The sequence below is a fragment of the Amphibalanus amphitrite genome, unplaced genomic scaffold (genome assembly GCF_019059575.1).
Source record: "Amphibalanus amphitrite isolate SeventyFive unplaced genomic scaffold, NRLGWU_Aamphi_draft 001496F_arrow, whole genome shotgun sequence".
NCBI lineage: Eukaryota > Metazoa > Arthropoda > Thecostraca > Balanomorpha > Balanidae > Amphibalanus > Amphibalanus amphitrite.
In genome coordinates, this window is record NW_024882989.1 from 132,315 (window position 1) to 146,037 (window position 13,723).

Sequence of the window (13,723 nt, forward strand, 5' to 3'; positions counted from 1 at the left end):
AGTCGGACTGTCATCGCCCACCGCTCGGGAGGAATGCTGCAGCAATAATGGGGCACGAGAAAATGTCACTGGCACGAAACTGTGCGGTGGGGACACCTTACAATGCCACAGCGCCACGATCACACGATAATTGAGCTGATCCGTGATATCGAAAGGTCAGGACCTCAGCTCATGGGCTACTCTGCTCCTTTGTTCTCTTGCTCAACAGACACCTTCTAGGGCATCGTGCTGCACCTGTAACCGTGCGGTCAACTAAAATTAGATATAGAAATCATGCCGTTATAATCTGATGGGGATTTAAGCTAATCTTCAACGGGCTAGTAGATTATCATTAACCGTTTCGTAACCTCCATCATATGAACGGTGCACACTCATGCACCATTTTCTGTCGATATTATAGGGGTCACGAGCAGCTGAGTAACTGCGGAGAGTCCCAGCCCCGATGACGCGACGGCCGGTGGCCGGTTACTGTGTGATGTATTCGCAGCCCGTGCCCCTCGGCACGGCACGTGTGTGTAAATGCTCTCCAGATCGCCGAGATAAGTCACCACCGAGACGTATCGCTCACAGTGGTTCCCAGATGGCAGTCAGATACCGTCAGGGTTTAGCGCTTGATTCGTCACAGCTCGGCTTTATCTCGAGGTGAAGTTCAGAGAAGTGGCGTCAGTTCTCGGTGATCGGACAGCCACACGCGTCGGGGGAGTCGTGCAACTATGTGCCGCCCCTCGGCCACCCTCCGCTCTGTCGCCTGAAGTCAGCGGTCCCAGGCACACCGTCACCGTTTTCCCGACAGTCGGGTGACCGCAGGCTGCGGTTCGGGCCGATGGGTTCAGGCTGACTCAGTTAAGGATCGGAGGGGTAAGACCGGTCGGATACTGGACAAAGCTCCGTCCCTTCACCACGAGGTACCGGTAAACGGTCACCGATCACCAGTCACCAGCCAATGGCCACCAGTCACAGATCACTGATCACCAGTCCGGTCGCTGGTGTCCCTCGGGGCAGTGAATCAGCCCGCAAAACGTCCGCTGAGTCGCACCAGCCGCCGGGCACCGGAAATGGCCATGGTCGCAAGAGTCAGCCACATACACGAACTGCAGTAATTCGTGCATTCCGCTGAACGGCACTGAGGAGGCTCCAAACCGGCCCCGTTGGCTTACTCACTCACTCGGAAAGAACGGCCGACGTCGGGGCAGCCACTGAATGGTAGAGCAGATTACCTACGTGGGAAACCCACCGGCTAGTGATCCCTCACCTGGCTTCCACTGCGATGGAAGTGATACCGAGCAGGATGGGCGAGACGCGCTGGGAGAGATGCGGACACGATAGACAGCAGAGCAGCGGCAGCGACACCATGTCACTGGTCGACACCGAGACACAGACTGCACAGTCGACGGCCTGGACTGTCCCGGCGGTCACCACATCCTGACACGACACCGAGGCGACGACAGCGGCGGGGCGGGGAGGGGGATCTAGGTTCACTATCAGGAGCTGCGCACTGCCGCCTCGCACTGGAAAATCGCTGCTTCCGTCCGTCGGAAATGGAACACCCCATGGTCGCAGCGCGGAGATGTAATGTTTCCTCGAAAGGAGCGTGAGACACTAATTAACGAGCGTCCACGTCGGATATAAACACTGTCCGAGAGATTAACATCCAGCGCTCACGCGGTGACGAACCCTTCTTCCGGAACTATAAACACGTGTCATGATGGGTGATGGCTGCTCCACAGGGCTTGTTCGTGACGAACCCCGTGAGGGCTGACGGACTGTCCTATGTCTCAGCAGAAACACTGTTGACGGGTGCACCTCACGGCTGCAGACTGAGACACAAAGTCAACGAGTATCATGCTCCGATCGGCTGACAGGCGCGGGTGCAGCCGGGCAAACAAAGCTCTCCATGACCGACGCTGGCCGCTGAGCGGTGGCCCGCTGATATAGGGCGCGCTCACGTGGCAGGGACGACCGCAGAGGGCCAGCGCTGATCGCGTGGCTGCTGAACCGAGCCGCTGAGCCGCTGCTGAGCCTGTGCTCAGTCCGCGCTGAGCCGCCGAGCTGATGTAACTCCCGAGGGTTGCTAGCCACCTGACCGATTCCTTGCACACGAGAGGTGACAACCAGGACACTACGACGTCGCCCGTGAGGATTAAATGTCAGAGCGTATCAGTCGGTGAGCGCACCTCCGCCGCGGGCGACGAACCGCAGCAGTGCGGGTCCTTTGTCAGAGCCAGGTCAGAGCAGATGGGCGGCGGGAGCGCTCAAATACGGACCAGCTGCCGCCGACTCGGACAGAGACCCGCAAAACCGGACTGCGTGGCTCTAGCTCAACGGTGCGAGGCGATTTCAGCCGCACCTCAACACTGTTAGACTAGCGGACTGAAAATCTGGCCTCCGCCGGCCCAAATTTGCATTATATGCTCTCCATATTAAGTCGATATTGACGGTGTCCTGTCGTGCAATGCAGACAAATAGCGTGGGTGACTAACGGTGCAATAGAGCAGGCGCCAAGGCTGTCCAGTTGTCGGCTACAAAGCGTTGGCGACGCGGGCGGCAGCGCGGCCTTGGCGACTGGAGACTGAATCACACGGCGGTCCGTGCGCTGGGCGTCGCGGCGGCGTGGGGCGCACTTTGGCGGTCTGACGCCCGCATGGGCGGCAGGTTGGTAGCAGGCTGTTGACAGGTAGTGTTTGGGACTCTTTTATGTCAGGTAGTTTCGTCAGATGTCTGTGACCACCGCTGTGGGTCCAGCCGTCCCAGCAGCAGAGACGGAGATACCCGACGAGAGAGACGCCGTCGTTCTGCAGACGTCGGCGCCAACCAGTCGCCATGCCGGCCCCTCCGACATCAGCGGCGGGGCCGAGCGGCGCCACGTGGCATGTATGATCGCATCATCGGGCAGCACGGACCTTCTGCTTACTGCAGCAGGATCAGATCTCCAGCGACTACAGGCAGGTTCTCAGAGAGAATTGTTCATCACTCGTCCGCCATGCCCTTGCTGAGCATCGCTTCAGACAAGTTGAGCCCCGGTTCAGACACAATACCCATATCGGTTCAGCCTGTTCACCTGCACCGCCCAGACAAGGCCCAGCGCTGGTTCAGACGGGCTGAGACCCCGGGTTCAGCGTCTGTTCCGCGTTAGTCGCGGCTGGGTCCGGGTTCGGGCGGCAGTCGCCCGCCGCCGCGACCAGTTGCAGTCAAGGCCGTCGACCGGTCCCTGCACCCGTCCGCGGCTCACCGCGACCATAACTCAATCATGAGCGGCCCGGTGCTGGGTAGGATGGCCACCGGCGCCGGGACGCTGCCGGTGTGACAGGCGGACCACGACCTCGGCAGGACACTGCAGTGGGACGCGGGCTGAGATTTAAAACGGCGTCCCGGGGCCAACACGGGTCAGGGACAGCAGGTAACTTGCGGTCGCCGCCGACTGTCAAATCGTGGCTGGTGGACTTGGGACAGCGAACAGCCATCGATGTGCACTGTGTAGGATGTCCCGACGCATGCCCATATCAGGAGTGGGACACCGAGTCATGAGTCGACAATGAGCCAGGCCCCACCGGGCCAGCCGTGCGGACCGGGCACAGTCGCGTGCCGTGCGGAATGGGCGGTGTCGCGGCGGAAGAGGGAGGTTCCTGCCGGCGGCGGCACGCGTGGCCATCGGCAGGGGCGGCGCCCGCACGCGCTGGGGGCGTCAGCTCGTCGAACGGTTCTCAGCCGCGGGCTGCTGACTGTCGCCGGACGAAAGGATAAACAGTGTGTCAGAAGAAGTTTCCTAGATGGCCAGTGGCGTTAGAAGCAGTCACTAGCCAATCCTAGCCAGGGATTTGGCTTAATAGAGGCACAAAGTATGGCGAGGGCAGGTAAGAAATCTCCTCACCCCCACCACTGGGAACAACATTCAACGATTCGTCAATTTATTCATAGTTTGAGGCGGCAACTGAAAGTTCGATCGTCCCGTCGCGGCCGTCCTTTGATGTGTGATTGGTCGTCTCGCTCTCTGCTGATCTGAAGTGAGATCGCCGCTGATCTTTGGTGAGATCGACGTGCGCTGCGGCATTTAGAGGCTGGCCGCAGTGACTGTGGATGTCGGGGAAGCGACAGTTCGCTCTCTGGGTCAGCCGACCAAAGGACTGTCGCTGAGTGTCGCCGATTTCTCCACCCCCGATCGCGACTGTTTCGTGCCGACGGGCCACCAGCGGCGTATAAGGATTGACTTTTTGTCTAGCCAGGTGGCCGACTGCCCCGCCCTGACTGTTGCTACGGCCAGCCGCCGTGAGACGGACGAGACTTATGGTGAGAGAAAGGTGGGACTGAGCTATGGAGGGCAGTTTCCGACGGTAAAAAAAGGACAGTGATTAGTGGACAGCCGGAGAAGGGTGGAGGGACCGGCCGTCGCATCGACCCTGACATGGAGGGCTGTGTCACCACTGGAATTATAAAAATCTCTAACGGGTTCTTTGCCCACACCGGCGACTGAAGTCGGCCGACTACGGCATACCAATGTCACATTCGTCGTCTGCTTATGGCGCCGACAGTCGGCCAATTCAAGGGCGGAGGGTACTTTTAATTAGGTACTACGCCCGTCCCATGAGTCCTGCTCTGTCAATGAACTGTCCGAAGTGCCTCGGTAAGGTACTTTTGCGTCAGTTGGGCGGATGTCCCATGGCTCAATGGTAAATTAATGACTTCAACCTCAACGTACACCCTACGTCAAAACGTTTTTGTTTTTCGCATCGGGTGTGTTTCACCTCATGAAAGAACTTCAAAGGATAATTAGCCGACGGCTATCACAAAACAATTTTTTTGCACGGTAACGATCGCCCAAAACAAAGCATTGGCAACAATATATTGGCAACTGCAAACATAAAATTTTACATTGCTACGTTTCTTCCAATAGATGGCAGTGCTGTCGAACGCCTGTATGTAGACTGTACCGTAAAGCTTCCAGCGCGGTGGCCCGCCATTACGTCAATTGTCGACTGGGTTTAGACGTGAAGGTCAACGTTTCTGCTGATTTCTGCAGCTCGAACATCTCTTCGGTCCCTGACTTTGCTAAACGGATGGGAAAATTCCTCTATGGGCCAAACCAGTTCCTGATTGATTGAGGATGACAGATCGTATTGCTCTTTTAATGAATCTAGTTTCCGTCTTATGGTAGTGGAAGTTCAGTTTTGATGTGGTTTATAATCCAGTCATTCCGAATCAAAATCGTCTCTCGACCGGATATAGAGAATTTGTGATTTGACATGTATGTATTAGAAACAGGTCTGGTTCAGCGACCGAAGCCACTAATATACGAGGCATTATAATGAGTTATATTTATCTTACGAGTTCGTTTATATAACAAGGGTTAATTATCTGACCATTAAACTTATTATTAAACAGAAAAAAACAATTACGTGCCCACTTCACACGCGCACAACCGTATCAACGAGTCTACGATAAATTCACGGACGGTGACGATTCGAGGCTGATCGTTGGTGTCATAGGGTGAGCAGGCTAACCTATATGATTGTAGCTGATTAGTGATTATTCATTCCTTTGTCTATGTGTATCTGATGCATGAACAACTACGGAATCACGTGCTGGGATTTCTTTGTCTCCGTATCAGCGACATCATACGACGTAAAAACTGTCAGTAAAGACGGAGCGGCGTAGTTGGTAGGCATATGGTAAACTAAAGGCGAGTTGAAAACCAATCTGAGCTTGGAACTTGTTGAACGACCCCCATGAACCCATCCTCATCAACAACCCATCTGACACCGCCGGAAGTTGACCTCAGTGGCGCCGGCTCCGACTGCTGGGGTAGCTGATCTGACTGACCCCTGGTCGGGGCCGAATTCCGCGCCTCGTGGTGCTCACCCGACACCACGACCGGCCGGTCTGCGGTTCAAGGTCCGGCTCCCTCCCTGCTGGCGGGGCCCAGGGGCCGCGGAGGCAGCTGGGTGGTATGTGGGAGCCACCGGGTGCCAGTACCCTTGTCTGGGAGCCACCTGGCCCGCGCCCGCCGCCAAAACAATGACCCCGGCCAGTGCCCGGTCTAACCCAACCCCGTCTGATGGTGTCGGCTTTCGTCGTAACAAGGACCGTGGAGAATCCGGCTCAGCAATGAACCGCTCCATTCTCCCCACTTGTTAGCCCACAGTGGTCTTTGTGATGCCGCAGCAAGACAGACTCTCAGGTAGTTATACCGGAATCTCTAACGTGCAGACTGCAGGGATCATCAATGGTCAGTCAGCAGTCAGCACCCGATCAAGGCGGGACTCCCGGTACCGAAGCGGTGCTGACAGACGGACCAGCCTTGAATCAGTAATGGGCGCGGCGGGCGTGCCGACCCTCCGTCTGATCCGCGACAGGCGTGTCCGAGACGAGCGGGCGTGCCCGCCGGCCGCCCGGAAGCCGACCCGGTCGAGTGTTTGCTCCCGTTCTGCCGCGACCGGCGGCGGCGGCTGGGGCTGTGATGAGTGGCTGTCATCGGCCACGGACTTACAGTTGAAGCGCTGCTCTGTTTACGACGGGGCGGGGCGCGGCGGTCCCTTGAGAGATGCTCGCCCGAGAGAGGAGGTCTCTCTGTTTACGATTCGGTTCAGCTGACGTTTGCAGCCTTCGACGGCAGACGACGGGTGACAGCGGGGTGCGGCGACCGTCAGGTGACATGAACAGGAAAACCGAACCAGCCCCTCCCCGTCTGATCGTCTGGCTGTCATTGTCATCATTATGCTGTAGCCGCAGCAGGGACCGACTAACAGCGCCGACAGACAGGATCCTGTAACACCATAGGTATAGCAAAGCAAGCAATGCATATAGGTGCAGCCTGCTTCAAAATACAGAGTCCTGGGCCTAGCCAGTGATTCTCTGTGGGTCTCCGACGGTACAAAACAGGCACGTGTACATACGGACAGCGACAGCGGCGGAGGCGGCGGAGCGTCCTCCAGCGAGCTGGCGCGGCGCGACCAGTCAGGGCCACACAGACGCGGCGACGCAGCCCCGCATTGTCCATAAAGCCCGCTCTGAAGGACGCGCGACTCGGCCGTGGCCGCCGGAGCCTGCCTCGAGGAGAGGTGAGGGGAGGTTAGCCGCGCCGCCGAGCCGAGATGTCCGTCAGAGATACAGCGGACACCTCGTAGGCTACCTTCCTACCTAACGGCTCCCAGACGGCTTCTGAAGAAGATTATCACCGAGATGGGGCCTCTCACCACTATTGGTCCGGCTCGATTTCATCGGTAACATCTCACCACCGATAGTACCGCGATGAGAGTAGCCAAGCGAACCGGGTCAGCCGAGCGAGCAGGCGACATTCCCGAGAAATCGACCGGCTCCCGACTCGAGTGAAGTTACGATGTCTGGACCGGCCTTCGACCAGTTGCGTAAGTTGGAGTTTGTCCTGGACAAACCGCCCAGTGTGCCGGTCGCTGGTTGTATGTTTTCGCGAACCCGGCAGTGACGCAGACGGGCTATCAGCGCCAACGACATATCGTCAGTGACGCTGATTGATTGGAGTGAGATGACGGAACCGGCAATCAGCCGAATCATGACGTCACGGTCAGTCACGCCAGGCGTCACGGTCAGAGTCACACTCAATCACGGCCGCAGTAAAACGGGAAGTCACGGCTCTGCGAGGTGCTGTCGAGGAGCGAGGGAGCGATTCAAGCCACTTTACAATTATCATGTTTGCTGAGAGATGTTCAAATACCTGCGAACCTTATCTACTCACCTTCGTTTAACTTTACTTTGCTATCTACACACCCGTGCGGCGGACTGTCCGTTTACATGCCGTCTCAAAGACGGCAAAGACAGACAAATTACCAGACTACCGAAATACCAGCGGCCAGCCGGCGCCAGTGAGCATATTTAGAGGGGTAGAGATCAGAGGTGCCGATCCGCTTTTACTCAGCCGGTGTCACGGTCACTCGTGAGTTCAATTCAGAGAAAGAAAGATGGAGGGCGCAGAAGAACCGTCACTGGATGGTCACAAGGACAGTAGAGGGAGGGGAGAGGGGGAGGGAGAGGGAGAGGGAGAGGGAGAGGGAGAGGGAGAGGGAGAGGGAGAGGGAGAGGGAGAGGGAGAGGGAGAGGGAGAGGGAGAGGGAGAGAGAGAGAGAGAGAGAGAGAGAGAGAGAGAGAGAGAGAGAGAGAGAGAGAGAGAGAGAGAGAGAGAGAGAGAGAGAGAGGCTTCAGACGGTAGCCGGATATTGCAGTGGTCATAAGTGTCGTCCACATTCTTTCGCGGCAGCCGACGATCGACGATGGCAGTGACCCCCGACCCCCCCTCCAACCCCTCCGCCGACGGAGCCGCCGCGGGGCCCACGCGCCTCCGTTTCGGCCGCTGCCCCTTTGCGTAGTAGCCACGTGTCTCCGGCGGAGCCACGCGCGGCCAGCCGTCAATTCTCGAGAGTTTCTGATGTGCGTAGGCGACAGCCGCGGCTAGGGAGGAGTCGGGACGATATATGACCTACGCACACGCACCGTTCCACCGCACGCGCCGGAGATGTTGCGACATAGAGTAATGAATACTGTATGGAAATGCACATCTAATGAACAAATTAGAGAGTAAATAGAACGAGGCTCTCTGTCGCAGTACCGCCTCTACCGCTAGCGCTAAACAGCGTCCAAAATGCTAATCTGTTTTCCATAATGGTGTGTGAGAACAGCTGGCTCCCCGAGGCAGTCGCTCGGCGGTGGGGACTCTCGATCATCCCGGGCCGGCCTAATTGGGCGGGGGGCGGACTGTTCCCCGGACAGCCGCCCCGAGACAGACCGTGGCGTGCGAGCCGAGCGCCCTCAAGGCTGCGTCCGAGCCGGCATCAGGACATATTTGCCGCGATTCTCAGCACCCACCCGCTGCCGTCGGCTCCCAGCCCGGCAACAGCTGCATGATAGGGTGTGTCGGTTGGCATGTGAGGTGTTTTCCGTGCCGGCCGGCCGTTCCCGCTCTGCCTATCTGCTCCGGTACTCTGCCCTCCGAGCGGACCGGTCTCCTCCGCTGGCCGGGCGCTGCCGATTGTCGCGGCTGAGTGGCGAGGTAGCTCCGGCAGCCAAGGTTACCGGCCGTAATTGGTGCAATGACACGGAAAACTACTGCAGCAGCAATAGGATCCAACCGGGCGCCTAATGCAATGCATCATCACAGTTAATTGGAGCGATAAGATAGCGAAATGTCTCATCTACCACCGCGGGCGGTCGCAGGTCTCAGAAGTGCACCAATCAGCCCACACAGCGTGTGTAAGCTGTGGGAGATCAGCCCCTGCAGAGGGCTGGGAGCAGCTCCCATCAGGGCCCCGCTCAGTTATAGGTGGCCGGTTACACCCGTTCAGTGGCGAGCGAAGCGGCAAATTATACCGCCATCGGTCAGCGCTTGTAACGACCACCGCGGGAGCGGCTGAGAACGGCCCGGCCGGGCATTAGCGATGGCCATCTGCGATAATACACGTCAGAACGAGTCCGTGCTCGGCCTGGCGAGAGACCGGCGACAGGCCGTGCACCTGGGAGCCGAGATTAGTCGGCGCCGGGCTCCTCCGGTCAGCGCCGTGACCTAGAATGGGGCGACAGGGCGCTCAGTCCCATGAACTAACGGTGGACGTCTCTTGCTTACGCGCTCCGCCGCCCGGTCTGGCCACTTTCTCACACGTGTGCGTGCGCAGAGAAGTGTGGCACGTCTAGCTTAGAGATCAATGACGCGGCCGTAATGGGGCCGAACGCACAGAGGCCATTTATTTCGGGGCGGTCCTGGAAGTCATTTTTAGCTCTGAGGGTTTGGATAGCGGAGATTTATGCCCGGAAGATCCTAGAGCGGCGGAGTTGGATAGCACATCTATCTTTAATCTTTCGTGTGCCTTGGGGTGTTTAAACAGCATAGATACGCATCGTACGTTATATCGCGAAAGAACTACAAAAAAAAGAACAATAGTAAACGATACCAACGACAGCTACTAAAATGGAGAGTGGAAAGCTCTCTTATGAACCATGAAAAAAGAGCTACTTGCTGCAACGCATGAAGCAATGTGTGGCACCAAACGCCAGTATGTCACACTGTACCAATGCCGCGTTTCACAATGGCGGCGGCGACCACCACGGTACACTCCTGCCCCGCCCGGTCGGCCCGCCGCGCCGGCTGCGGCGAGCGGCCCCTCTCCGGGTGTGGGCAAACACGCCTGTTTTTACCGGAGCGCGTGGTCGGCCGACAGCGAGGGTAGACCGCTGAGAGTGCAGCCCCGTAACTCCCACCCTCTGGCCGAGAGTGACGCCCCACTCATGAGCTTCGGCCGCTGTGGCTTCGGCCGGCTCAAAACAACTCAGCGGGGGCGCTATTAAACTCCCACGGACAGATAGCTGGTCCAGGACCACCGCTCGGTCATATCTGCCAGCTCCTGCCGGTTCGTGGCCCAGTGGTTCGTGGTCCGACGGCTCTATAGTAAGACCTTGGTCCGTGGTCCACGACGCGTGGTCCAGTGGTCCCATTGGAGCGCACAGGAGCGTGCTGGACCGTCATATTTAGCGCCTGCCAACACGCCATGAGTGGGACGATGGCGGTGGCGGAGGCGGCCATTCTGCTTCCTAGTGGCCTTCGTGGGGAGGACAGGGCCACAGCGCATTGCGCCGCACCCCGGCCGCAACTGGCCCGTCATCCACGCGACAGGGACAAAACGACGGCTGCCGGCCGGGTCGGGAGGTCACCGTTTCGCACGGCTGAGGTAGGGATTGGATGGCCGGCTGTGTTTGTAGTTTGTACCACGCGATGTGGTCCGGGTGAGTCACTCCACCAGATAGTGACTGACACCTCGTGGGATAATGACACACCCAGAGAGGGCCGCCGCCTCCACGGCTCGCACCCCGCGGTTCACTGTCCACGCGAATCACTAATGGACCTCGTCAGAGAGACAGGGACCAGTCATTACCGCCAATGGACTCGTAAACGTCTCCCGAGAAAAATGACACACAAATCAACAATTGTCAGATCACACCAGGCTCCGCCCCGCGAGAGACACTACCGAGGCTCCACCCGCTGTGAAGCATCATGAGGAAGACATGACCATCACATACAGGAGAGAAAAGAGAGACAGAGAAGAATGGCGGTACTCACCGGTCGCAGTTGTTCTGCAGGGTGCGTGCAGTCACCGTGAAGGACTTGGGCGGGCCGGGGGCCACGGTCGGCTTCGGAGTCGCCTTGGGCTTCTTCCAGATGTCATCAGCGTCCGACTCTTTGCGCCACGAGTAGAGCGCGCTGTTGCGCCATGAAGTGATGGAATCCTTCCAGTGATCCTTCACGGGACTGATATCCCAGGCATCCTTCCAGATTTTGCTGGTGGTCCACATCTGATCGCGGGGCGAGCGCGATGACTCGACCGATCCGAGCGAGACGTCCGAGCCGCACGACTCCTTTGACTTGGAGGAGGAGGCCGTGGACGCGGTGGACGACTTGCTGGCCGGGTCGCGGATGCCGTACTCGGACTTGACTCCGAGGATGCGGAGGCCGCAGTCGGCGTCACTGCGCGAACGCAGCGAGCCGTAACCCGAGTTGCTGCGGCTGAAGTTGCTCTTGTTGTTGGAGTTGGAGAGTCCACCGGTGGGCGTCGGCGCAGCGAGCCACTGCGCCTTCAGGGCGTTGTTGTCCACACGGCGCGATCCCTGGCAGAAACACGATTCCAGGCCACACTGGCCCTTCTTGCTGAGCCGGCAGTTGGCCAACTCAACAGCGGTCTTCACTGGCAGTGGAGAAGCGCGCGTCAGGTACGAGTGCTTCGACTCGTCCGACGAACGCGACAGCATGTTCAGGCTGAGCGGAGACCGGCCCGTCTCATGCGGCGCGGTGGTCTTGAAGACGACCGCGCAGCTGGGAGGCTTGGCCAGCCGTCCGTCAGTCTCGAGCTGGGAGCGCTTGGCCGGCGCGCGGCACCCCACGGCGCTCCTCTGGATCTGAGAGATCGTCATGTTCCTCGTTTCTGGTGCGGGCAGTCTGGTGCTGAAAGGCAGCACAGGCAGTAGACAGCGACAGGCAGGCGCTGCTGGGCAGTGACAGTAGGTGTCCGACACACGGCAGTGGTGCTGGCAGTCACGCTGTCTCCGTTGGGGGGCAGCGGCACCGTCAGCAGCAGTCGGCGGCGCGCGGCTCCGGAGCCGGACTAGAACGTCCGCACTGGGCTCGCCTCGCCGGCGGACTGACCGGCCGTCGCCGCCGCTCCGCCGCCGCCGCCGCCGCCGCCACCCCGCGGCCGCTTCCGTTAGTCCGTGACGCAACGATAGCTGGGGACAACGGCCGCCGGCTGCGCCGCGCACCGCGAACGGGGCACAAAGGGCCCGCACACGTGCACCTGTGCGTGGGGGCGGCGCAGGGCGCGTGGCGCAGCCCCGGGGCGCGTGTCACCGCACGACCCAGATGGCGTGTCGCGTCTTGGAGATGACGCGTGTGACGATCACGTGGCCCGACGTGGTGCAACATGGGGAGACGGGGATGACTCAGCCACGTGTATGAACGTCAGGGCGGATGATCGGAAGAATATTCACATGGGCAGGACCAGGACTTGCGCGGGTCTTTCCCGTTATTCTCGACTTGTCTCGAAGGCGGATGTGATGCACGTTAGCTCATGCATCGTGTGAGACGTCCACGCCCGTTTGGCAATGTTGTGTAGACGGCGAGGTTTTTACCGGTGACGCTTTCAGTTCTTTGACGCACGATAGGCGGCGGCGACCTTGCCGCACGGCTGATGTGTTGCAGCTGTGCGCTTTACGTCGAGGTTCTTTAGCAGGAAGTGCACACACCGGATAAAGGCGCGTGATTATCGGCAGCCAGGTTTTGTGTCCCGTTCTTGTGCCGTCTCGGATAGGGACGGCCGTTTGCGAGCTTCTACCGTTGTGCAGCTTGACTCTTGGCTTGACTCTAGTCCGGCCATTCCTGCCGACTCCCCTGTCGGCTCTCCCTCCAGTCTCCTTCACTGGGGACACCTCCGTCACCCTGCTGTCGGGACCATCTGGCGTAAACAGCCTGTTTGTCACAGGGGGCTGACGACTCCGACTGCGCTTTGTTCGATGACGAGGAGCGATGAGGCCAGTGGAGTCTGTGGACTCCGTTCTCACCAGTCGTCTCGGAATTACTGGGTTGGGCAGTCCGAGTTGCCATGTGGTTGATTTAGACGACTGGACCCGAGTCCATGGATGACACAAGCGCCGGACGGCTGTGGCAAAAGGATTATAGCCGCGCCTTGGTCAGATGGCCAGGACCGATTGTTCTAGAAAAAAAGATGAAACGTCACGGAATCTGCTTTATGTCTATTTATACGCAGCCGAGCGTTGACCGGTCGATGACCGTTTATCAGGACGACAAAACAAGTTAGGATTTGGATACCGCGTCGTAACAGGCTTATTTTCTGCTTTATTTGATTTATGAATTAAGTTAATACCGCAGTATGCAGTTATCACCATCGCTCTTGATTTTGAACTGTTTGATTCAACTCGCCGTCCGGTAATTTACTACACGGAAGTGGCTCTCAAGGTATGAAACGGAAGATATTGAATTGAAAGGTTTAACTGTATTGCCGTTTGAAAAGTGACCGGATGAAGTGTTAGTTATTTGTTTCCAATGTCAATTTCTTTTTTTCATCAAGTTGTTAAAAAATGAAAACTTTAACCCGCGCACCGATGGGGGGGGGGCGGATATCCGCCCCCCCCCCTGAGGTTTTTCGCGGATAGCGGGAAAACCGCGGCGCGTAGCGCCGCGAAATTTGGTATGACTATTCTC

General features: G+C 58.3%; 1 protein-coding gene across 1 annotated transcript in view; it reads right to left on the reverse strand.

The window, feature by feature from the left end:
• Window positions 1–13,476, reverse strand: part of LOC122373440 (dual specificity protein kinase CLK2-like) — a 40,594-nt gene extending 27,118 nt beyond the window's left edge. The window contains exon 1 of the mRNA XM_043351508.1: window positions 11,072–13,476. Coding sequence (XP_043207443.1) covers window positions 11,072–11,919 — 848 coding nt within the window. The 5' untranslated portion in view covers window positions 11,920–13,476. The remainder of the gene's footprint in view (window positions 1–11,071) is intronic.
• Window positions 13,477–13,723: the final 247 nt, after the last annotated feature.